General features: G+C 44.4%; 1 protein-coding gene across 1 annotated transcript in view; it reads left to right on the top strand.

The window, feature by feature from the left end:
* Positions 1 to 26,060, top strand: part of LOC110070936 (alpha-tectorin) — a 36,112-nt gene that overhangs the window by 9,789 nt on the left and 263 nt on the right. The window contains exons 2-10 of the mRNA XM_078379966.1: positions 4,061 to 7,470; positions 9,395 to 9,968; positions 12,321 to 12,913; positions 13,233 to 13,797; positions 15,225 to 15,829; positions 17,580 to 18,153; positions 21,253 to 21,452; positions 22,566 to 22,946; positions 24,189 to 24,477. Of these exons, the coding sequence (XP_078236092.1) occupies positions 4,061 to 7,470; positions 9,395 to 9,968; positions 12,321 to 12,913; positions 13,233 to 13,797; positions 15,225 to 15,829; positions 17,580 to 18,153; positions 21,253 to 21,452; positions 22,566 to 22,946; positions 24,189 to 24,477 (7,191 nt within the window). The remainder of the gene's footprint in view (positions 1 to 4,060; positions 7,471 to 9,394; positions 9,969 to 12,320; positions 12,914 to 13,232; positions 13,798 to 15,224; positions 15,830 to 17,579; positions 18,154 to 21,252; positions 21,453 to 22,565; positions 22,947 to 24,188; positions 24,478 to 26,060) is intronic.

Below are 26,060 nucleotides of genomic sequence, written 5' to 3'. Positions count from 1 at the left end.
TAGTAGATCTCTGTGTTCAAACAGTTCTAGCATATGAGGCACCTGAAGAACTGCCCCTTTCTATAAAAAGATATCTGTACCAGCTTTGACTTGCACGTTATTTTAATGACATTATGAATACTGATTGCAGAGAAGCCTTCCTTGAGGCATGTTTAGATATGCTGCAACTTGCAGTGTTAGAAGGCCAGCTATAAAGGAATTCCACACAATGAGTCTGCTCCTGTAATCACAAATCAATTGATAGCTTTTATACATGTTACAATTTACCATCCCTAGTTTGCAGCAGAGTATACAAGATGACAGAATTCTATTTTGGAACCATTCCTAGAAGATCTGATCAGGATAAACTGAACCTTCCTGTTTGTCCCACATTTCATGTTTTAAAATCTAAAAATCTTTCCATTCCAAATCTAAGCATTTTATCGATTTATATGAGAATCAAAATTCCCATTAGCACCACCCTGACACTAATTAGGCCCTCTTCCTCATGTGGAGAGACCAGTAGGAAAGGCTTGCCTTTCCAGTGTTCTACACTGTTTGTTTTGGCATTTTCATTCATTTTATTCTTCTCTTTTCCTTTCCAGACTGGACAACTACCAGAATGTTGCTTTTGGGGGCCTGGTTCACTATTCTGTCTGGTAAGTATAGTCATATCTTGTCAGGCAGTGCTCCTGATTCATTCAAATCCCAAATTACAAATTTTATTGGCTTGATTTGGATCAACTAGGGTTAAGTCTGGACTGATGTGAAAAGTCCGGTTTTGGTTCTGGGGCACAACAAAACAACTTTGATAACCAGTCTGATCTGGGGAAGAGAGCCAATCACATGGGGCTCAATTTGTTTGAGGCCAGATCAGGATACATTCCAAAAAGCCCAAATTGGCTTCCAGACCAAATGGGGAATCCATGCATAGTTGTAAAGGTGGCATGCTCGCTTGAGAGAGAGAGAGAGAGATAATGATGGCAATCCAAAATAACATACACACACATTATGTGTTAGTATTAGGACAGGAAGTCTTTTTAATGGTTGTGAGCACTGACAGCTCTGCCATGAGTGCAACAAAGTCCAATTTCTATTAATTAATTAATTAATTAATTAATTAATTAATTAAGTAATTAAGTAATTAATTAATTAATTAAGTAATTAAGTAATTAAGTAATTAAGTAATTAAGTAATTAAGTAATTAATTTGTTTGTTTGTTTATTTATTTATTTATTTATTTATTTATTTATTTATTTATTTATTTATTTATTTATTTGACTTTCACCCTGCCCCTCTAGACCATGTTACTCGGGGCGGCTAATTTCTGTCCTCTTCACCTTGGTGTCCCATTTTCTTCAACTTGTGATGTGAAATCCGGCCTTTTCTTGAGCAATCTAGAACCTCAAGGATAAGGAACGTCTAATTAGAAAGGGAGCTGCCCAGCAAGGAATACTAGAAGAGAGACATGGTTAGGCATGTGCATTTTGTTTGTTTGCATGTTTGTTTTGGACTCCCAACTCCCAGGATTCTCCAAGAATTCCTCAGGCAAGGTTCTGGCAGTTCCAGTCCACAGACCCACACCTGGAGACACCTACATTTTGCTCACCTTGAGACAGCGAGCTTCAAGGCCACATAGCTTTCTTTGGCCTTGCTTTCTGTTAAACATGGAAACTGCCATGAGGAACCCCGGGAATAGCATTCTTCCTGCCCTTTAGGCTCTATAGAGGGCATCTCCCAAAACAATTACCCCACCTAAGAAGCACTGCAGCAGCTTCCATTTTTAACAGGAAGCAAGGACAGAGAAAGCCATGCAACCTTGTAAGTACCCCTTCTCCAAGCGAAATAAATATAGATGTCTATAGTTCTGTGTCTGTGGGATCGAATTTCGAGAATTCTGTCTGGGGAATTCATGGAGAATTCTGGGAGTTGGAGTCAACAAAATACGAACGGGGCATCCCTAGATGTTATTTCAGCAGTGGCCAGGTTCCAACTGAGCATTTTTCTGGGGTTCAGGGGTTGTTTGTGGCTGCCCATGAACCACAGACACATCAGTTGGTCATTTTTCCGGCTTGTGTCCATCTCCAATCACCACCAACATTGCAATTCTCATCTTTTGCAACATTTTGTTCATTTGTCTTTTGGGTTTTAATTATGGAAAAGTAATCAGTGTGAGAAAGTCAGATTCCATCTTTCGAGGGCCCTGGTTTCCCAGGGTCCTTTGCGAAGTGAGCTTTCTCCCCGCCAGCCATATTCAGGGCTACAATCTTTTCCTGGGCTTTCATAGGAAGGCTGAAGCTCCAGCATTGTCTTGGGGAGAAGGAATCCCGCATCTTTCCAAGGATCTTTTGGACTACAAAGCCGTTGCTGGACGCTGGACTTATCCAATTGATGTTATTGGCAAAATAGTCTTCCCTCCACCATATTCAAGCACAATAATACAAACAGGGGGAGGTGGAAGGGGAATCTGAAGGAATTTGGAAGTTGCCTTGGAATTATTCCATGTTCATATTTATTGGCCAAAATCCTATTGAGTTACGTTTGCATAACTCTACTGCTGCTGTTCTAACGGCACCGAGGCAGAAGGGTTATTCATAAAGCACTTCTGCCATTGCATTGCACAGTTGGTCATGACTGCAACCATGCAACTTGTGCAATCAAATTGCACAGTCCTCATTGCTGGCTGTAATATCTGCCAAATTTATGCAGGCATGAAGAGGAACAGGATTCCAGCCATTAAGTTCAATAAAGATATTCAGAGGCTTAATTTTCCCCCTGCTTTTTCATTAAATTCTTTCATATCCATACTGTCTTCTATGGATGACACATAGATTCTCATTAACATTGTCACAGTAACCACACAGCTACAGTGTGATGTATGTAAGTTTTAAAAATACATAACTTCTATGTACAAAAGTAGTTGGCGATGAGGAATAGGACCAGAGATTTTGTTCAATCTAGAATTTTTTTTCTATAGCCTAGTATTGAACTGCTCCATGGTTTGGGTACAGTTGGGAGTTCAGTTCCCCACTGTGCCTCTTTGACAGGAGCTGGACTTCATGATCCACAGGATCCCTTCCAGCTCTGCAGTATTATTATTATTATTATTATTATTATTATTATTATTATTATTATTATTATTATTATTATTATTATTATTATTATTATTATTATTATTAGTAGTAGTAGTAGTAGTAGTAGTAGTAGTAGTAGTAGTAGTAGTAGTAGTAGTAGTAGTAGTAGTAGTAGTAGTAGTAGTAGTAGTAGTAGTACAGTGGTGCCTCGCACAGCGAGGGTAATCCGTTCCGGATTAACCCTCGCTGCGTGAAACATCGCTCAACGGAAAGTAAAAAGCCATTGGAACGCATTAAACATGGTTTAATGCGTTCCAGTTCAGCCGAATACTCACCGTTGTGCGATGTTCCGGGATGGCCGGCAGCCATTTTCGTGCCCTCCCCTCGCTGAACGAGGGTGCAAAAACACTACGATCAGCTGTCCGGTGGGTCCAAAATGGCAGCCGTTTTCGCGCCCTTGGTAAGCGAGGGGAGGGTGCGAAAACGCTGCGCGTGGCCATTTCGGCTGTTCTGGCAGCGTTTTTGCGCCCTCCCCTTGCTTACCAAGGGTGCGAAAATGCTGCGCCCGGCCCTTTCGGCTGTTCCGGCGGCCATTTTGAAGCCGCGGAACAGCTGATCGGCAGGTCGCAAAGCGAAGGTCGGTAAGCGAACCGCTTACTGACCTTCGCTCTGTGAATTTTCCCCTATCTAGGTGCTGTTTTGCAATCGCATTTGCGATCGCAAAAACGGCATTGTTGCACGGATTCGTCGCTCTACGGAGCGACCGTTGCGCGAGGCACCACTGTATTATTATTATTATTATTATTATTATTATTATTATTATTATTATTATTATTATTATTATTATTATTATTAGTAGTAGTAGTAGTAGTAGTAGTAGTAGTAGTAGTAGTAGTAGTAGTAGCAGTAGTAGTAATCTCCAGCTTCATTACTTGAAAGTCCTAGGGTATAATTTTGCTGATAGTTTTTTTTCCATTTATGAGCAGAAATTTGTTTGTCTTTCCTAGCAGCTTTGCATCTGGGGAGCCTTTATGCCAATCCCTGTCGTGAGGCACGTTGTGGCCGGGGATATGTCTGCATGATTGTGCACAATCAGCCACAGTGCGTCCCGGAGACTCAGACTTGCAGTACCATCCAGTGCCAAGAGGGGGAGCTCTGTGAGATAGCTGAGGGCTTGCCTAAGTGTGTCCCTTACCCAGCAGCTTGTCATCATCTCCAGTGCCCAGAGGGGACTATCTGCGACCTGACAGATGGCTCTCCTAAATGTGTGCCTGCGCCACAGACATGTGCTGCCATTCAGTGCAAAGAGGGCACCATCTGTGTGATGACTAACCACTGGCCAGAATGCGTCCCAGCGCCTGCATCCTGCCAATCAGTGCAGTGCAGCTCAGGAATGGTGTGCCAGCTCATCAGTGGTTGGCCCCAGTGCCTGCCCAGCCAGCTTTCCTGCCACAGATTGCGATGCCAAGAAGGGACTGTGTGCAAGATTGTGCACGGCCAGTCTAAGTGTGTCTCAGCTCCAGCATCGTGCGGAGCCATCTTGTGTGAATCAGGAACCATGTGTGAAATGGCTGGTGGTCACGCAAAGTGCGTTCCCATGACTACGTCCTGCCTGCACGTTGAATGCCAGCCAGGGACTGTCTGTGACCTTACTGATGGATGGCCAAAATGCGTCCCAAGACCATCATGTGACACAATGAATTGTGAGGCTGGCACTGAATGCAAAATTGTGAATAGCTTGCCTACATGCCTCGCGCTCCAACTCTCCTGTGACAAAATCATCTGTAAACCAGGGGCTGTGTGTCGGACACTCAATGGTAAGCCCATCTGTGTGCACACTCCACCTTCCTGCAATGCAGTCCGCTGTGAAGAAGGAACCATCTGTGAAATTACACATGGTTCACCCAAGTGTGTGCCTGCCGTAACATCATGTGACAACATCCAGTGTGTGCCAGGTACTATCTGCCAGGTGGTAAATGAATGGCCCAGGTGTGTGCCCCTTCCTGACTCCTGTGAGAAACTTGAATGTAAAGAGGGGACCGTATGTGACGTTGTCCATGGCTGGCCCACATGTGTTCCAGATCCGACAGCATCTTGTGCGTCCATTTCTTGCCAAGTGGGGACTGTGTGTGAAATGATTAACAGAGTGCCAACATGTACACCTTCCCCGCTCTCCTGTTCAAAATATCAGTGTGAAACGGGAACTGTCTGTGAACTAGTTCAGGGGTGGCCAACTTGCGTTGCCTCTCCACCTTCATGTCAGAATTTAGAATGCACCCCAGGGACTGCTTGCAAAATAGTTGATGGTCAGCCTAAATGTGTCCCCACCACCCCTCGCACCTGTGGCATGTTCCGATGCCAAGAGGGAACTATCTGTAAAATGGTTGATGGTTGGCCCCAGTGTGTCCCGGTCCCTGCCGCCTGTGGAAATATCCATTGCAAATCTGGGACCATTTGTGAAGTTGTTGAAGGTTGGCCCCAGTGTGTCGCAATGGAAATGTCCTGTGACCAAATGCAGTGCAACGAGGGAACACTTTGTGAAATGGTGGATGATTGGCCCACTTGTCTTCCCATCACAAGTACCTGTGAAAAAGTCAGCTGCGATATTGGGAGCAAGTGTGAGATATATGAAGGTGGACCACAGTGTCTTCCTCTCTCACCTTCTTGTGAAAAATTCCAATGTGGAGAGGGGGCAATCTGTGAAATGAGTCAGGGTTGGCCAAAATGTGTCCCCGTTCCTACCCCAACTTCTTGCGAAAGTGTTAGTTGCAACGAAGGGACCAAGTGTGAGATATATGATGGACAACCACAATGTCTTCCCCTCTCACCTTCTTGTGACAAATTCCAGTGTAAAGATGGGACAGTTTGTCAAATTAAAGATGGTTGGCCCCAGTGCATTCCCATTCCCATTGCATCCTCTTGTGAGCAAGTCAGGTGCACTGAAGGTAACAGGTGTGAGATGTATAATGGGCAACCAACATGTCTACCCATCTCACCTTCTTGTGACAAATTTCAGTGCAAGGATGGAACAACTTGCCAAATCCATAATGGTTGGCCCAAATGTGTTCCCATTCCTATTGAATTCTCTTGTGAACACGTCAGCTGCAGTGAAGGTACCAAGTGTGAGATATACGGTGGACAACCGACATGTATTCCCCTGCCACCGTCCTGCGACAAATTTCAATGTAATAATGAGTCGATCTGTCAGATCAGGAATAGCTGGCCCGTATGTGTTCCCATTCCTGCTCCTATTCCTGCCATCCCCGCCCCAGCCACTTGTGAAAATATGGCCTGCAGTGCAGGTACTGTGTGTGAAATTTATGGTGGGCAACCAGTATGTCTTCCTCTCTCACCCACTTGTGACAAATTCCATTGCAACGTTGGCTCAGTGTGTCATATCAGTAATGGTTGGCCGCTTTGTGTCCCCATTGCTCCCTCCTGTGGAAACGTCACTTGTAATGTGGGAGCCGTATGCCGAACGATTTCTGGATGGCCCCAGTGTGTCCCTAGTCCATCTTCATGTGCACAGTTCAGTTGCAGCATGGGAACCGTGTGTCAAATCATTTCCGGTTGGCCCCAATGCATTCCCCTTGTACCATCTTGTGACCATTTCCATTGCACACAAGGGACTGTTTGTAAACTCGTTAACCACTGGCCCCATTGTGTTCCCAACATACCCTCTTGTAGTACCTCCCGTTGTAAAGAAGGCATGATCTGTGAGACCATCCGGGGCGTGCCAACTTGTGTACCTATTCCGGCTTCTTGTGACAAAACTCGCTGTCAACAAGGAACAGTGTGTCAGACTGTACATGGTCGGCCAACTTGTGTTCCAGCATCAGTACCACATTGTTCTTCCATCCTGTGTCATGCGGGAACGGTTTGTCAGCTCATTAACGGGAGCCCGCAATGTGTGCCAGCCCCACCTTCCTGTGACCATTTCCAGTGCAGAGCGGGGACTGTCTGTAACCTTGTGAACGGCTTGCCCCAATGTGTTCCCATTCCAGGTTCCTGTGAAAGGGTTCGTTGCCAAAGGGGGACGATATGTCAAGTGGTCAGTGGCCGAGCCCAGTGTGTAGCCACCGTAGCTCAAACATGCCACACAATTCGTTGCAGGAGGGGGACTCTGTGCAAAGTGGTGGACGGCTCGCCCAAGTGCGTTCCTGCTCAGCCCATCCAACCTGCCTGTTGGGCCTCTGGCCAGCCCCATTACCACACGTTCGACGGACGCAGCTACGATTTCCAAGGCACCTGCGCTTATACCGTAGTTAAGACCTGCAGGCCCAGCCACCAGCTCCCTTTCTTCCACATCTTCACTAAAAGTCAGAAGAGCTCTCCGCTGTTCCTCATCAGCCACGTCACTGTCAACGTCTACAATTTCAGCCTCACCATGGTCAGATACGAATACGGCCTCGTCCGAGTAAGTGCCCATTTCTGTGTGATTTCACTAAAACTAGGGAATGACCACAAAATGTTGGGAACACGGTCATTCAGGATTCCACTACTCCATTCCTTGTTGTTTATTTTTTTAATTGTTTATTTATTTATTTAATTTAATTAATTTACATTTCTATCCTGCCCAAGCAGTATCACATAATGATAGGAAAATAAAACAAAACAAAAATTCAGAAAAGTCAAAAAAAGGAATATGGTAAACATGAACCCTAAAAGTACAAGAGCATTAAGCACAGAAAGATTGCTACTACTACTACTACTACTAATAATAATAATAATAATAATAACTCCAAAAGTTTAACAGATACTTAGGTTTTTGGTTAAAACATGTATCTGTTATATGATACCAGTCAATGTTCAATGTTTCTATAATTTTGATTGATTGTGTCTGGTGGTGGTAGTAGTAGTAGTAGTAGTAGTAGTAGTAGTAGTAGTAGTAGTAGTAGTAACAGCAGCAACAACAACAACAACAACGATTATGATGATGATAATAATAAAAATAATAGGCCAGAAGAGAGAAGTACACAAATTTAGAATGTGACCAGTCAAAAAAACCCAAGAAAATTAATCAATAATAATAAAAATTATTTAATCTGGGGCAAGGCTATGCAAAGGTGTCTGAAAAGAGCCAGGTGTTGTCTCCTAAAACCAAGAAAGGGTGGGGCCAGTCACATCTCTGATGGGAGAGAACTCTAAAGCAACATGTTGTTGTTGAATCTGATTTTTTAAAAATATACTCTCCACCAAGCCTGATGTCACCTCTCTATCTATCTCTTATGAAGGGGTGTGGGATTGTGTCCCTCCCCTAGATGTTACTGGATCCCAACTCTCATAACTCCTCACTATCGGCTGCACTGATTGCAGCAAGTGGGAGCTGCAATCCAGCAAGCTATGGCTTGCTGGATGGCAGTCCAGTTATTTTTCCAGGTGTGTTTTAAAAGATGTTTGAATATACACTACGGAGGGAAAGAAGTCTATTGACAGATATTGTCTCTGACGACCCTGTTTGTGGACTTCCCAGAAGTATCTAGTTGGCTGTTGTTGGCCATAGTTGCCCACCCTTGTACTTATGTGGGGTAGTGGTACAGTACTATTTTTTGCCACATATGCATGTGTATTCTGCATATGTTACATTTATACTCCACATTTCCACTAGAACAGTGGTTCTTAACCTTTTTGAAAGAAACGCCCCCTTGAGCCATTGAGGAAGTTATCATCGCCCCCCTCCCTGAGGTGATGATATCTTACCTACCTGCCTGCCTGCCTGCCTGCCTGCCTGCCTGCCTGCCTGCCTACCTACCTACCTACCTACCTACCTACCTAGTCTCCCTGCCCACCCGGGTGCGAGGCAGCGCTTCACGGGGCGAGGATGAGGACCCAAGAGACCCTTTCCTTCCACCCGATCCACACTCAGTGCTCCCTTAAAGGAGAAAGGCGAGACGTGGCAGGTAGAAAGAGCTGGATCATCTGGCGGCAGCAGCAGCGCCGGATCTACTGCCAGTACTGCGGCTGCAGTTGCCTTCACAGGTTTGGCTCACTCCAGTGCCCCCCTACCGCCCCTTCTGTTCTTTCGCCCCCACACCGCCCCTTTTCATTCTACCGCCCCCCTGAAAAATGAAATCGCCCCCTGGGGGGCATTATTGCCCACGTTAAGAACCACTGCACTAGAAGAAAAGCAGGGTGACTACAAAAGATGGATCAATGGCCCTTTCTCCAACATACTTCCTATTAAAGTCAGTAAAGTTGTTTTCCTACAACTGGAAGCCACACAATGAACGCTTCTGTCTTTCTTAATTTGAATCCTATCCACCCATCATGGTTGTGTTTCCTCCTCTAATCTTAATGCAAAGGCAATGGTTATTCTTTTTTATCTGTTCTGCCACTTCTAGGTCAACCAAGTACGTTCCCGCCTGCCCATCGTCTTGCACAACGGGCACCTCTCCCTCTCCCACCGTGGAAACCAACTGGTCATCGAAACACAGTTTGGCCTGAAGGTTTACTATGACTGGAACTATTACCTCGTTGTGAAGGTCACTCCAGCCTTTCGGAACCATCTCTGTGGCCTCTGTGGCAACTATAATGGGGACCCCAATGATGACTTTATTACTTCCTCCGGAAAGGTGGCTACCAACACCGTGGAGTTTGGCAAGAGCTGGAAGGTGGAAGACGGAGACCGTGCTTGTAGTCACGGCTGCCGTGGCCAATGTAAGCGCTGTTCTCCAGAGTTGGTGGCCAAGTACAGTTCAGAGACCTTCTGCGGCCTGATCACTAAGCACCAGGGTGGCCCGTTCCGACAATGCCATGCCTTGATTGATCCCAAGCCCTACCTGAATGACTGCGTGAATGATTTATGCACCTTCGATGGCTACAAGCAGATCTTGTGCCGAGCATTAAAGACTTATGCTGATGCCTGCCAAAGAGAAGGAACAACCATTTCTGCCTGGAGGAAAGCCGCCGGCTGCCGTGAGTACAGCAACAAATGCAGCAAGGGATAAAAGTCAGACCAGTTAAAAAAAGTGTTAGTGAAAGAACGCGGAAAATTCAGCAGAGTTAGCAGAATAAAGTCCAGTCCAGGCAGTCCAAAAGAATCACGCACACGCAGGCAGCTTCACCAACACCAGTGTGTATTTACAGGCTATACACAGCAGTGCAGTCCGGCAGCATAACAGCATAACACTCATCAGAACAGGAGGAAGTACATCTACTGTACAGAGTACACATATATACTCCTGCATATCTGTCTATGTCCAATCATATTAGACATTGCATCATACATTAGTCAGCCCTCATGAGTCATCATGACTCAGCATTTCTACACACCTGTTCATTATGGCTGCTCATTAACACACCTTATTCTGATCAGGCCTGTAAATTTACCTTGACAAAAAGCAATAGACATTTCTTGGAAAATGTTTTCCTCTCATAGTTTCAGAAGGGAATATGTTTTAGAAAGGTTATGTAAATATATGTAAGTACTGCCTGTAGATATTTAGTAATGTCATCAGAGCCTGTGAAGACGGGTGATTATCCCCAAATCACCAATGTTAAAACATCAAGAAATATAATTTAGTTAATTAATTTGTACAACTTTCAAATTTCATCTGGAATCGGTGGAAATGATTCATGCAGCAAGAAATATTGAAATGGTATTGTTTGATGGTTTCACCATTCAAATAATGAATTTTATATTCATGGTGGAAAATAAGAAACTGAACTGACTACAAATGGCCGATATCCAAGCTCTGGATATAGTATTGAGTAGGATGATCGTTGTCAGGTATCAGAAAAGAAAGTGGAAAATTGATAGACACAACCCATAGAAATAGACTGGCTGACACTAGAGAAATTGGAAGATCCCGGATCGTTGAGATGGCAGGAATATTAATGCCAGGATTCATCCTTAGGAAGTGTGTTAAGATGCCAGCAGATCTGTATCAATCAGAATCATAAAAAGAATCGTAGAATCATAGAAAACATATTTCTTTGAACTAAAATTTCAAAGGTCCAACAGATGAAAACATGGCCTTCAGGGTTTTCCAGGTAGAAAACACTCAGAAGTGGCTTATCATTCCTTTCTTCTGGAAGCGCCCTGGGACTGTGCAGCTTGCCCAAGGCCACACAGGCTGGCTCTACTTCACAGGAGGCCCAGTGGGGGGAATCGAACTCCCAACTTCTGGCTCCACAGCCAGATCCTTAAACAACTGAGCTTTCCAGCCAGCTGTGGTACCAGCTGGCAAAGAGCTGCAAGTGGGTGCTCGGGTTTTGAAACGATCTCATCTGAAGAAAGAAAATAAAAAATAAACACTTCTCCAATGTTTCTTACCCTGAGATTTGTCTTCTTCCTTCCAGGAGATACAAGGTGTAGAAATTCCCAGAGACCTGACAATTCTGTCTCGGATAGAGAGGTTTCTCCATCACTGAGCCTTTTTTAAGTGGCGAGACTAGGGACGAAACTTGTCACTTGCGATGTAGAGATGAAGCACTGTATACTGAGTTGCAATCCCACCTGCAAAGCCAAAGTCTCAGGCCCTGAGGAGACGAAAGCAAAAAATAAATGGAAGGGATTAGCAGCAAGAGATGAGGACCTACAGTTCTGACCTCCTTAGGAAAGACTGAATTTGCCCCACTTCTACTGACGTTTAGGTCTTACACATATTCATAAGAGAGGATGCTGTAAATAGATCAGGGGAACATACCTTGTTCCCTTCTCCATAAAATAAGCTGTGCAATTAAGGTCCAGTTTAGAGGCAGACTGTAACCATTTTGTGTTATTTTATTTTAATGTCGTAATGCAATAATTTTCTGATGACGAAGTAAGTTCCATCAGAATCAGAATCAAGGCAACTTTCCTTACAGAAAAGGCACATATCACTGTATGGGGCAGGGCGGGGATAATTTGTGCAACAAATTATTTGTGCAACAAATAGCCAATGATGCAAATATGAACTCTCTATTTGCTGGTATATCCCATAGACTTTAACACCATTTAATGCCAAATGTGCATGGCATTACAGTGAATTCCTTCCCATTGTTTTCTTTCAAGGAACTGTTGGAAATACAGTTTTGTGATTCAGTGGTTCAATGTTTAAATACTGAAATACTTTACAGTGCAATTCCCTAGCTAGGCATCCTCAGAATAATGATTGTTTTACTATATAGGAGATACGAGTCACAGTTCCCATCATCAAATACACACAAAGGGCATTGGGGAAAAGCTGCAGTCAGCTGCTCTGGAGGAAAGAGAAAGCCTTGAGCAAGATCATTTAAATGTTGCCAACCTCCTCTCTCTTTTTCATTTTTTTTTTCTGCTGACAGCTTTGACTTGCCCTGACTACAGCCAGTACATGGCCTGCGGCTCAGCCTGTCCGGCTACCTGCACCCATCCTGATGCTCCGAAGAACTGCCATCTACCCTGCCTGGAGACCTGCCAGTGCAAGGCAGGCTACGTGCTGGACGGTGGCAAGTGCATTCCCCAAAGCCGATGTGGCTGTATTTACCACGGCCAGCTCTATGCGCCCAACGAGCGGTTCTGGGGGGATCATCAATGCCACCAGGAGTGTTTGTGCAGGGCACAAGACAAGAGTGTGGTTTGCCAAGCATCCCGTTGCAGAGACACAGAAGGGTGCCACGTGGTCAATGGCAGGAGGAAATGCCATCCCACCCTCTATGGGACCTGCACCGCCCTAGGGCAGTTACATTACATCACTTTTGATGGCTTGCGCTACGACTTCTATGGGACCTGTGTTTACCGCCTGGCTGAGTTCTGTCACCACAGGAGTGTAAACCTCACTTATTTCCAAGTTCTGGTCCAGCACGAGCAGAGGGGACTCAAGAACCCTTCTGCCGGCAAAGTCACTGAGATCAAGGTTTATGGGGTAAAAATCGTCGTAAGCCATAACCAAGTTTTGGTAAGTGTACCTCTTCCTCCTCCTGTACCACCCTAGCCTACCCTTCCTCTTCCACCTCCTCGTTCTGTTTCTTGTGTTGAACGACTAGAGATGGACCTCAGGGTTAACTTGAATGGAAAACTCCATGAAATAAGCTCTCTCTTTTTCTGGTGCTGGAGCCTTTCACAGCCTCCCAGGATCTGAAGTCCATGATTCAGGATTCCAAAAAAAGAGGCTGCCAAAATTTCATGGGATACGCAAAAAATGTTTGCGACAAGTATCGAAGAAAAGATGCTTCCTGTCGTGTTTTGATCTTCTTCTTCTGTCCTTTGCTTTCCAGCTGAACGGCTTGTTGATCAACCTGCCCTATAATATTGAATACGACAAAGTCGCTCTGTACCGCCATGGCTGGGATATTGTGATCGCCACTGATTTTGGTTTAACAGTCACATTTGATGGAAAGAACAATATCCGGCTCACCGTACCGGGGACCTACAGGAGTTTCCTATGCGGCTTATGTGGAAATTTCAATGCACGGGCAGATGATGACATGATGCAACAAAGTGGAACTCTGACGACTAGTCCAGGAGATTTTGGCAGAAGCTGGAAGGTCCGCGACATCCCAGGCTGTACTGAGAAGGAGAAGGTGGCCTGCCCAGACGCCCACAATGTGGAACGCACACAGAGGACAAGCAAAGAGTGTGGCATCCTTCTACACCTGCAGGGTCCCTTCCGGCTGTGCCACAGCAAGGTGGCTGCTGAATCGTACTTCAAAGACTGCGTCTTTGACTACTGCTCCAATAAGGGCAACAAGAATGCCATCTGTCACATTTTGTCCTCCTACGCGGCAGCGTGCCAAGCGGCTGGTGTCAAGGTCGAAGAGTGGCGATCCACTAACCTCTGCAGTAAGTTTGTGGACGTGGCACTTATAGAAAACTCAACTTTAATTCCTGTAAAGGAATAATGTCTAGAAAAGCCACCATTAAGACTAGAACTACATCTTCTCTGAATCACCTGGAGGACAAGAAGAGAGTAGACTACTGTATCTAAAAAAGAAAATGGAGAAACCCCAAAAACAGAACCTGCAGTTTGTTAGATATAATTTGGATTCCAACTCTCATCATGTAGCCAATGGTCAGGGATAACTGGCAGTTGTAATCCCCCACTTTCTGTAGGGTTCCTCCTACTGGTTCAGAAAGATGTCTTCCTCTCTCACCTAGTTCTACCTCTTGAGATCCTACAGATACATTTTGACAAAAAATTAAGGACAGGCAAAATGAAATGGCTTCTTTGCACAACCTGTAATAAATGCTACCAGTCAGGTGTATGTCAGGTGTGTAGGATCTATCTTGATCTTTTTTAAATTTTCAAGATTCATCGAAAAGAAAGTTTGGTGAAAAGGCAGCTACTCTGAATTAAAAAATGAGGTTTTTATGAGAACATTCTCAATCTAAGGGCTGGTTTCCAGTACAGGACAGAACTGAGCTGGTTTCTGCAGGCATCTGTCCATAGGTGCAAGTGCGGCAGGGGGTTTAATGTTTTTTTTAGTAACCCCCCCCCCCAAATTGACTAATAAATTCATGCTTCGTTGGTTCAGAGGGGGAAGCTGCATGCTTCATGAATTTTAACGAATCACGAAGCAGGACGACTCGCCAAAATGGTGACTCATCCCCATCTCTAGTCCATACATATGAGAGGTCTGTCCATAAAGACCTCTCACAGAAAAGGGTACTCAATATTTAGCCTCAAATGTCTTCATTTCTTCATTTTAGCAGCTTAATTGCAATGGGAAAACTATGTTGTTGTTGCTATTTTCAGATAACTGGAAATGAGAAGCTTATCTGACCTATCGAAAAATCTGTAAGAAAAGTCTATCAGTACTTCTCACATGACCTTCCAGTGCTTGTTTCTGCAATTCTGGCCCTGCTCAGGATATAATAATGTTCGGTTTAAATTATTTTACATGAGGATTAGCTGAATTTATGAAGGATAAATGCTGAATTGGAAGAAACAACAATTTTGCATTTAATTATTGAAATTTTTGCAATGGCGTGAACCTTTCTCATTCCTTCTGTCTTGCACATCAAATTGGCTTGTTTGTGGTGGTCCACCTGGAGATAAACACAGCTTCATTTACAAATGAACTGACCACTCAGTCATGTGACATCACTGGAAAAAGCAGTGTGTGTCAGCTTCTAAAGTTTCTACTTTTAGTTAGATCCTAATTCTATCCACAGTTACTAGTCCATGGGCTAGAATGCTGGACTGTATAGATTGTTGATTTAAGTAAATTTCACCTATGTCGCTGGTTTCTTCCTTTGTCTCTCCCCAGAACCTACCTGCCCTGCAAACAGCCAATACAAAGTGTGTGCCAGCAACTGTCCCATGACATGCCGTAGCCTTTTCAATCCAGTGCCTTGTACTGCCAAGTGCCATGAGGGGTGTGAGTGCAACGAAGGCTTTGTTTTGAGTGGTGACCAGTGTGTTCCCATCTCCCAGTGCGGCTGTGTCCATCAAGGCTTCTACTACAAGGCAGGGGATTCTTTCTATCTCAACGGGTTCTGCAAGGAGCGGTGTGTATGTCAAGTAGGTGGAATCATGGAATGCCACCGTTCTTCGTGTGGTCCAAATGAGGAATGCCGGCTGGTCAATGGCGTCCAGACGTGCCACTTTCTTGGTTCCAAGAGGACTGGAACTTGCCATGTGGCCGGTGACCCACATTACATCACCTTCGATGGCTCCATCTTTGACCTCCAGAGCAATTGCTCCTACATCTTGGCCAAGAGCTGTACACGCCAGAGTTCTGTTCCATCCTTCTCTGTCAATGTGGAGAATGAGAGGCGCTCCAAGGGAAAGGTTTCTGTAACCAAGGTTGTCTCTGTCACAGCCTATCAAAACACCATATCCATCATGCGGGAAAAGAGAGGCGTCATTCTGGTAAGACTCTGTAAATGGGTGAAATGGATACGGTGAAGCGTCGCTAGAAGGAAAGGTATTCTTAGGTTTATAGAATCTGAAGAGAAGACAGAATATTGCTTTGAGACTATGTGGCTAGTATCAGACATAGTATTTAAGATGAATAAGACAAGTGGCTGCAAATACAAGTCAGCTTTAGAGAAAATGTAGGGCATTTCTGGGAAACGAGGCTCTGTGTTCTACAAATGCACACACAACGAAGGTCTATTGGAGACTGCAACAGTACCATATTTCAGTACAGTGCTCTTTGGTGCAAGAGGATGACTTAGTGCCTGTCTCAATTATAGTGCCTGCCAGTACGTAGAGTATCTCCTGAAGGGAAAAAATATAAAGAGCACAGTAACAGCAGGTATCACCCATTTTTGATGGCGTTTTGTCAGTGGCAGTGCAGATGGGAAGCAGTGAGAGTAGTTGCTGTAACTATGTAATGTAGATGTGTTGGCACTTTTAAGTTCTATGGGCTCTTTGCTTACTATTGGGGAATCTTGCAAACCCAGTTTCACAAAACGACTGTCTTATTTTGCATTCATATAATAGACAACATGAACAATTATAACAACAACAGAATGCTGCAATTTGTGCACCCAAGTCCTTGGCAGAAGCACCAATACAGAAGTTGCTTTTAGAATTTGCAAAGTTCAATTGTTCCCTTTGATTTCAAAGTCAGACAAAAATCGAAGATACCTTCCTCAAATGGGTTGGGTATCCATAAGACAGGAGAATCTTCAAAGCCCTAAAATAAAATATCAATACAACTGTATGCAATTCATGAATTCACTGTATAGATTCGCCCCTCCAAAACAACCATATAAAACTTATACCTGAACCTAAACTGCCCAGAGCAGACATGTTCTAGATGGGCAGTAAAGGTAAAGATAAAGGTTCCCCTTGACAATTTTTTGTCCAGTCGTGTTCGACTCTAGGGGGCGGTGCTCATCCCCGTTTCCAAGCCATAGAGCCAGTGTTTTGTCCGAAGACAATCTTCCATGGTCACGTGGCCAGTGCGACTTAGACATGGAACGCTGTTACCTTCCCACCGAGGTGGTCCCTATTTATCTACTTGCATATGCATGCTTTTGAACCGCTAGGTTGGCGGGAGCTGGGACAAGTGACGGGCGCTCACTCCGTCATGTGGATTCGATCCTATGACTGCTTGGTCTTCTGACCCTGCAGCACAGGCTTCTGCGGTTTAGCCCGCAGCGCCGCCACAATGGGCGATATATGTCTAATAAAATAAAATAAATGAAGAAATAAATAAGTTGGCAAGGGCCTTAGTAGTCCAGCTGGTAACAGTAGCTCTGGCCTCTTCAGCTGTCCCTGTCTTTCTGAGATTCAAGCCTCTTACTCATAGCCCTATTCTTTCTTAGTCTCACCCCTTTGGGCTGAACCAATATTTTATAGGGGCTACAGATGCACAGGCTATAAGAAGTCTTTAATCAGTGGCTCTTTGCCACTGCTGATGACATCACCCCCATTGCATACATGGAACTGTACAACAGGATTTCAGCCATGGGACCAAATGAGGTCTCTGACCACTGTCTCATTGCTAGTCCCAGCTAAGAATAGATCAGCGGAATCAATTGCTAAATAATATGTAAACCCAGCTGTAAATGTCACTGTGTTGATAGGTCTACTCCAATCAAGGCTAGCAATAGGGCATTGGCCTGTCTCTTGTTAATCACCCACTAATGCTTAACTGCCACTGCCACAGGTGAACGGTGCAACCACCTTTTTACCTTTCCGTTTGGAGAGCGACAATATGTGGGCGTACTACCATGGTGACAACATTGTGGTTCGAACCGACTTTGGCTTATTCGTCTCCTTCGACCAGCTCTACCACCTTATCGTCAAAGTCCCTGAAGTTTACCAGGGTCAGATGTGTGGTCTGTGTGGCAATTTTAATGGCAGACCCCTGGATGACATTGTCCTGCCAGATGGCCATCCGGCTGCGAGTATCCAGGCTTTTGCAGCCGCTTGGAAAGTGGATGGCCTGCAGGCTGCCTGTGCAGAAGACTGTGCGGCTTCGGTCTGTGGCGCTTGCCATGCAAGTCGGAAAGCGAACTATGTACACAACAGTCAGTGTGGCATTCTGCAGGCACCGTATGGCCCTTTCAGTGCTTGTTACTCCACCATCAACCCTGCGAACTTCTACAACAATTGCGTGCATGATCTTTGCAAGGCCCGAGGGAACCCCGTGATCCTCTGCCGTGCGATCCATGGCTATGTCACGGCTTGCCAAGCTGCTGGGGTTGTGATCCAACCCTGGAGGACAGCAAAATTCTGCCGTAAGTATTCCTACAAACCCAGTTTTCCAGGAAAACACCATCCCCGACATCAGACTACAGGCATGACATCCGCAGAACCTTTATGACCTCTTGTGCTGATACTGAAATACTTCACTACACTTCCAAACACTGCTTCCATTGGAGTTATCAACTACCTGACCAATATGGAATCAGTGATAAAAGAAGAATATAACATCATTGCTATATGATCCCAAGTCAGGCAGTTTTCTACTGTTGATTTAGAGTAGGGTAGGCAACCCTGGGATCCTTACACCCCCATATACAGTGGTGCCTCGCATAACGAGCACCCCATTTAACGACGAATCCGCATAGCGATGCAGATTTTGCAATTGCTTTTGCGATCGCATTGCGATGTTTAAATAGGGTAAACATCACATTGCGATGATCGGTAAGCGTTTCAGGTTACTGATCTTCGCATTGCGATGTTTTAGAACAGCTGATCAGCGGTTCCAAAATGGCTGCCGGATCAACAAAATGGCCGACCGCCGCGTTTTCGCGCTGATTCCTCGCTTACCGAGGCGGCGAAAATGGTGGCCCTATGGAGGATTCCCACTTAGCGGTGAGTTTATCCCCCCATAGGAACGCATTAAACGGAGGTTAATTCGTTCCTATGGAGTTTTTATATCCGTATAGCAATGTTTCCAGATAGCGATGATTTATCCGGAACGGATTATCGTCGCTATGTGGGGCACCACTGTATATATATTTTTAAAAGCTCTGAAAAATTTAATTGTACCTTGTAGGGGCTGTGGGGTCAATTTTGTCATGCTTTGAATTTCTCCCAGCAACCATGGACACACCAAGAATATAGCAGAAGCAGATGGTAATCAGGATCTGAGATTCACTAAATGCCTATTCACTTGCCTTAAAAGCATGCTTACACAATGTCTGGAGGGGGGCACACACTTTCCACACACACCCAACAACATCCCTGCTTTTGTTACCTTCTACACATGAGAGGTAGAGATTGAGAACCTCCATAAACCGTAAAGGCAATCTCCACAAAATTTTGGATTTCTTAGACTATAAATCCCATAATTTTCCATTCTGGTTCTACTTGATTTGCAACCCCCTTACAGACACTTAAATGTGCCTCATCTGGGAGAAAAGGCATAAATTGGAAAGTTTTGAGGCTTAGCTAGGCCCAGCTTCCTCTTCAGCTAGCATGAAGGAAGAGATAGGAACCTTGCGTGGCGCTAGGCCTAATTAGGTCCCACAGCCTTCCAGTTCTGACCTTTTCTCCCACGTGAGCCACTTTTAGGTCCTGTAAGAGATATGTGAATAAAGTGGAATTCCTAGAATGAGGAATTGCGGGGCTTGTAGACCAATAAATTCAAAATTTTCATTCCTACTCTCCACATGAGCTGAAACACTGGGAAATGAGGATGCTGACTCACATGGAACTGCTCTGTGCATAGCACAGCCTCTCCAATTCAGACAGCCAACTTCGACATATAGGAAGGTGATGAAAGTGGAGACAAAGAGGAGGTTAGCTCCCTTCCCTTCCTGGCATCTTGATCTCTACGGATGACTGAAGAGGACTTAATATACAGGTGAAAAACCATGTCCAAGCTGTTTGGACTCCTCAGCTCTGTATGTAGCTCCTTCGTGTCCCCAGAACTGGGTCAGGGAGAGGAAGCATCTGCTGTAGCAATAAAGGAATTTTAGGATCCAAACTCATCTCACTCATCCAGGCTGGGTATTTGACCTTCCTAGATAGGAAGGGCTTTTCCCAGCTCTCTGTTTAGCTAGACAGTGTTCTTGCACAAAGAACTTCTTCCTGGTCAGCATGTTCTGTTGTGCTCCTCAACTCCGATTCATGCCTTTGTTTCTTAGTTCCTAATTCCTATCATATTTCCTAGTGCTTTAATAAGCTCTGACTCCTGTCCGTGATTTAGTCTTCACCGCCGGAGGAGATAGACTTGTCATGTATCATTAATTCCAAACAGAAGTCATAAAGTTCGGGTTCTGAAAGATTTAGCATAGTGAGGAGGTATGGTGCCATTTTCTTTAACCATTCTTGCGTCAAATTGTATCTGATTCACTTAGTAATTTCTCTCTGTGGGGAAAATAATTGATAGGTTGTTTGAAGAAGGGCAATAGGTTCACACTTTGGATGCAAGAGGTAAAAGAGAGAGTACCTGCATACATCAAAAGGAAGCACTTAATCACACAGCACATAACTAAATGGTGGCATTTGCCAGAGGCAGAGGGTGGTGCCCACCTGAGTGTCTTTAAAAGGGAACTGGGCAGATGCCAAAAGAACAAGGCTATCAATAACTCCTAGTTGTGTTGGCTATACAGTATAAATCACCTCCGGTATTGGAGGCAGTGAACCTCTGTATGTCCTTTGTTGGGGAATGTAAGACATAAGGTGTGCTCATGTCTGGCTAGTGGGCTTCCCATAAGCCACTGGTTGGCCACTGGGTCAAAGGAATGCTGGGCGAGATAGGGCTTTGGCCGGATCCAGCAGGACTTCTCCCTGGCTTCAAGCAATGACTACCACCAGCTACAGCTGGGGAAAGTTCCAATTTGAAATCTGGAGAGGTGCTGTAGATCAACCTGATATCTTCCAGACGTTTGTCATTTTAACTCCCATCACCTCTAGCCAACATGAGCAATGATTAGTGATGATGAGGCTAGTGAAACATATCTGACTTGGGGAACCATATCTGGGTTGATCTAGATTAGGTAAAGAAAAGGTTCCCCTTGACATTTTCAGTCCAGTCGTGCCTTACTCTAGGGGGCGGTGCTCATCCCATTTTTCAAGCCGTAGAGCCAGCACTTGTCCGAGGACAGTTTCCGTTGTCCGAGGTGGTACCTATTTATCTACTCGCATTTGCCTGCTTTCGAACTGCTATAGGTTGGCGAGGAGCTGGGACAAAGCGACGGGAGCTCACTCCGTCGCGTGGATTCGATCTTACGACTGCTGGTCTTCTGACCCTGCAGCACAAAGGCTTCTGCGGTTTAGCCCGCAGCACCACGTCCCTCTTGATCTAGATTGGGCCAGTGTAAAGCTATATCCTAGGTACTTTTACTGTCATGGAATAACTTAATCTCCCCCAATCTTCCTTGCAGCTATGAAATGCCCAGCCAACAGTCACTATGAACTCTGTGCCTCAGCTTGCCCCAGCAGATGCAAAGAGGCAACCAGCATCACCAAATGTCCCAACTACTGTGCTGAAGGATGCCAGTGCAGAAAGGGTTACTTTTTGGCTGGGTACCACTGTGCACCTATCAGTCAATGCCGGTGCTTCCACAAAGGCATGTGGCTTAAGGCAAGTGATTGTTGTACTTTGTGAAGATACACATGGCCTGTTAGGCTACAGCATTACAAATCAGCTATCCAAAGCTAAGTTACTTCCAGATATCACTGGACTACAACTCCCAACAGCCCTAGGAAGTATCCAACAACTCATTTTGGAAATTTCTGCTTATGAGATAAGATTTGAATTTATATCAGGGCTTTTGCTACTAGAGATGTACCATGTTTCCCCGAAAATAAGACAGGGTCTTATATTAATTTTTGCTCCAAGAAACACATTAGGGCTTATCTTCAGGGGATGTTTTCTTGTTTTCATGTACAACAATCTACGTTTATTCAAATACAGTCATGTTGTCTTCTTCTGGTTGCTGCACAAGGGCGGAGGGCAGGGTTTCACTGAACTGGGACTTATTTATGGGTAGGACTTATATTACGAGCATCCTGAAAAATAATATTACGGCTTAATATTAGATCTTATTTTAGGGGGAACAGGGTAGTTCCCAGCCTTGTGTCTCCAGATGTTCTTGGACTACAACTCCCATAAATTCTGGCCAGCATAGCTGGTGGTTAAAGTTTTGGGGAATTTTAGTCCAAGAACATCTGGGGACCCAAGGCTGGGGACCACTGGACTAGAGCGATTGTTCTCCTTAAAGCACACTGTTCCACACTGGTGCTATGTGTGTGTTTAGTGCCATCCATACGACGTTTCCTTTTGTTCATGGAGTATGGGTGTTTTTTGTGTGACTTTCAGGTCTTTTTCAAGGCTTCTGAAAACCTTGTTTATTTTTCAGTGTCAATTTCCCTGAAGGTGGAGTTCAGCCTTTTTTAAAAATTCTTTGCAGTTACTTTTCTCAGTGGTCAGAAGCTTTCAGCTAGCACTCAGGTAGCCCAGGAAAAAAAAAGAATGAAAGATAAGAGAAGCTCTAGTAGAAAAGTAGCTGTGTTTAATTTTTCTTAAAAGATTTCTTAAAGATCTCACAAGGAGAGGCATATTTGTAAGGAGAAAAAAAGTGAGGTTTTTCCTCCAGGCAGCAAAAAGGGGGCTGTTGGTGATGAGAAACATGAAAATGTTCCGAAATCAAGCTACTTCGTTGTCTCTGAACTCTGCTGTGTTTTCTTCGGTCAGGTTGGCGTGAAGGTGATCACACCAAACTGCAAAGAGGAATGCAGCTGCCAGCGCCAAGGCCAGGTGGTGTGCACACCACTTCCATGCGGGCCTGGGCAAGCTTGTGTCTTGAGTAATGCCAAGTGGACTTGTGTTCGGCAGGAGGGGCATTGCACCGTCGCCCACGGGCATATCTTCACCTCTTACGATGGGGTATCAGGAAAGCTTCCTCTGGACGGAGCCTATGAGATCTCTGCCCTCAACGATGCCCAGTCTCAATCTTGGTTCCGGGTGGTGGCGCAAGTGCACAAGTGCTCCACCTGCCCTACCCCCGTGGTGGTCTCTGTCACTATCTACTTCCACAAGTTTATTTTGCTGATCAAGCAGGATAACTCAGTTTCGGTAAGAAACAGAAAATCACCCCTGACAGAAGTCATGTTCTTCTCACCTTGCTTTTCTGCATCTTCTACTTTCTTTTTTTTTCCAACAGAACATGAATGTAAATAATTACCCTCCTAATCAAATTAAGGGACGTGGTGGCGCTGCGGGCTAAACCACAGAAGCCTCTGTGCTGCAGGGTCAGAAGACGAAGCAGTCGTAAGATCGAATGCACGCGACGGAGTGAGTGCCCGTCGCTTGTCCCAGCTCCCGCCAACTTAGCGGTTCGAAAGCATGCAAATGCGAGTAGATAAATAGGGACCACCTCGGTGGGAAGGTAACAGCGTTCCGTGTCTAAGTCGCACTGGCCATGTGACCACGGAAAGATTGTCTTTGGACAAAACGCTGGCTCTATGGCTTGGAAACGGGGATGAGCACCGCCCCCTAGAGTCAGACACGACTGGACAAAAATTGTCAAGGGGAACCTTTACCTTTTTACCTTTAATCAAATTAAAGGATAAGAAGTGATAGTAGCAAGAGGAAACAAAGAACAATTATGTAATTAGCAGAGGTTTTTAGTTGGATCCAAACCTAGTTGTAGTAACTCTTTAAAATCAGTGGGACTTATATTACCAGTGCATTTAACAAATGCTCTCCTATTTTCTCATCCATGAAGGGAAGAGGTGTCTCAGCACAACAAGACACTCTACCAAAAAGAAAACGATTAACCAAAACATGTTAGATTTTTTTGCATCTGCAACAGAATGAAAAGACCTGGATTTTTCTGAATCCGCATCAGCAAAAGCAAGAAACAAAGCAAAAAAACCAAACTCCCAAAACTATATTTGTTTTGAAAAATACATTTTGCATAGAAATTTTATATTTTGCTCAAAGGCATTTACGTGCATTTGCAAGATTTTAATGCAAAAATTATTTCCATATTTTTTTAAGGAAAGAAGTCCTAAATAGAAAAATCTATACCAAATTTCTCAGCATCATTCTCAGTGAGGAGAAAACTTCTTAACCCTTTTGTTCTCAACTGTGAGAAGGAAATAGGAGAAGAGTTACATCCATGGTCATGACCCACTTAAGTCACATTGATTTCAATGGATCTACTCTATGTATGACTCATCTTGCATGATCATCTTGATGACTTTGCGCTGTTGATCATCTGTGCATCTTGATTCTTCCTCTTTTGTCTACCTCTGCTACCCTCTCAAACAGTTTTTGGTGTCTCCGTGTGACCTGCTGGTCTCCATTTTATAGGTGAATGGACATCCAGTGCACCTCCCAATTCAGCCTTCCAAGGAAATCTCAGTGAGCCTGGCTCAAAATGTGGTGGCCGTAACACATGGATCTGATGTCCGGGTTCTTTACAGCACCAGAGGAGATCTGACCTTGGTGGTCAGTGGGACACTTGCTAACAAACTATCCAAATCTTGTGGGAATTTCAACGGCAATGGTGCTGATGACCTGCGGTTACCTGATGGTAGGGTAGCACACACCATCACAGAGGTCATCAGCCACTGGAAAGTTACAACGGCAACACAGAATGGTAGGTTGTGGTAGAAATGATAGTAACCTCATTTTCCCAAGACCTGCTCATCTTAGTTCACAAATGTTAACAAATGAAAGTAGTACATACGTAGAAGCTATAAGGGAAGAATATAAATCTCTAAATATATAGCATGATACTCTTACCCACACCAATGTGTAGAAGTTCAAAACAAGACCGGAAAATGATGCCTTAGTGATTTAGGAAATATAATTGTTACTCCTATGTAGAGTAAATCCATTCAACTAGGAGTAGGTATGTTCTAGACATTCTAGGCCTGTCCTTGCCAGCCAGTACAATTTGGTTGGCCATACCCACTCCTGTGCCCCAGTGATCAGAAAAAAATCTCTTTTAAAATTCCTTTTTTAATGGAAAAAGCTTCCTCGTGCCTCCTAGTGGCCAAAAATATATACAAAGAATATATTTAAAAAGTTCAGTTAATGTGCGGACCGTGTGGAGAGTCCTAAAACATGACAAAAGTGCCTCTCAACCCCTTTATAGGGTACAAAGTTTCAGCTGAAAGTGGCAGTGAAAGAGGGAGGTTGGGCTGGGACAAGCATGCCTGAGGTACAGAACCCAAGAGTAGCACTTCACCCAACATTCAATGAATGGAAGTTGCATATGTCCTGACATAACAAGAGCTTAGGTATATTCTGGCTAGCAGCAACAATCGTATCTAGCCCTAGATTTCTTCTACTCCCATATACAGCACCATGTATAGCATCACAGGGTCATATCTCTTGACCCAAGTGTTAAGCGGTGATGAGCACAAAGTATGTTTCATGTGGTCCCTAGAGACATAGTTTGCAAAATGGCAGATGGTGGGACTAAATATAAATTTTAGAGTACATGTGAAGATAGTTAGACAAAGTTATTTTCCTCCCTCTAGGCTGGATATCCAGAATTTTGACTGGAGCTAGTCATGAAACCAGAACGCAGCAAGCTCCTGGCCAATAGCTTCTCTTGAAACAAGGGAATGAAACCTAGTCTAGGAAATCCTGGAAGTTGTCATTTGAAAGAAGTAGAGATGCTTGTGTGACATGCTGTCTCAAGAACAACAAATCCTAGAACTCCTTAATTCCTTCTGGCTTTCCTAAGCGCTGACAGGAAAATCTAATGTTTTGTGGCAACAAACAAGATAAGATTGAGTGCAAGCATTCCATTGGTTCTACAATTAAACAAATTGGACTAAACCCATTGATGTTAGTGGGTCACATGAACCAGAATTAACTTATGTTAATTTCTGAGGGTCCATTTTAAGAGATGTACTCTGAGGAGGTTTTGAAGATTTTGTAGGGTTGACTTGACAGCACATAACAACCATTCTGAGGGAAATAAATTCCATCGAATTTAATAATAATCAAGTCAATTCTGACATGATGACAATTTTCAGGGTCTTCAAGGTAGACAATACTGAGAGGTGGTTCACCATTTCTTTCTTTTGGTTGTGCCCAAAGCTACACAGGCTGGCTTTTTCCCCACAGGAGGCACAGTGAGGAATTGAACCCCCAACCCCTATCTCCACAGCCAGATACCTAAACCACCGAGTTATCCAGTTAATCCAACATTTACACTCATTTTGG

The sequence above is a fragment of the Pogona vitticeps genome, chromosome 9 (assembly GCF_051106095.1).
Source record: "Pogona vitticeps strain Pit_001003342236 chromosome 9, PviZW2.1, whole genome shotgun sequence".
NCBI lineage: Eukaryota > Metazoa > Chordata > Lepidosauria > Squamata > Agamidae > Pogona > Pogona vitticeps.
The sequence above is the reverse complement of the archived record's forward strand: the minus strand, read 5'-3'. Positions and strand labels throughout refer to the sequence as shown.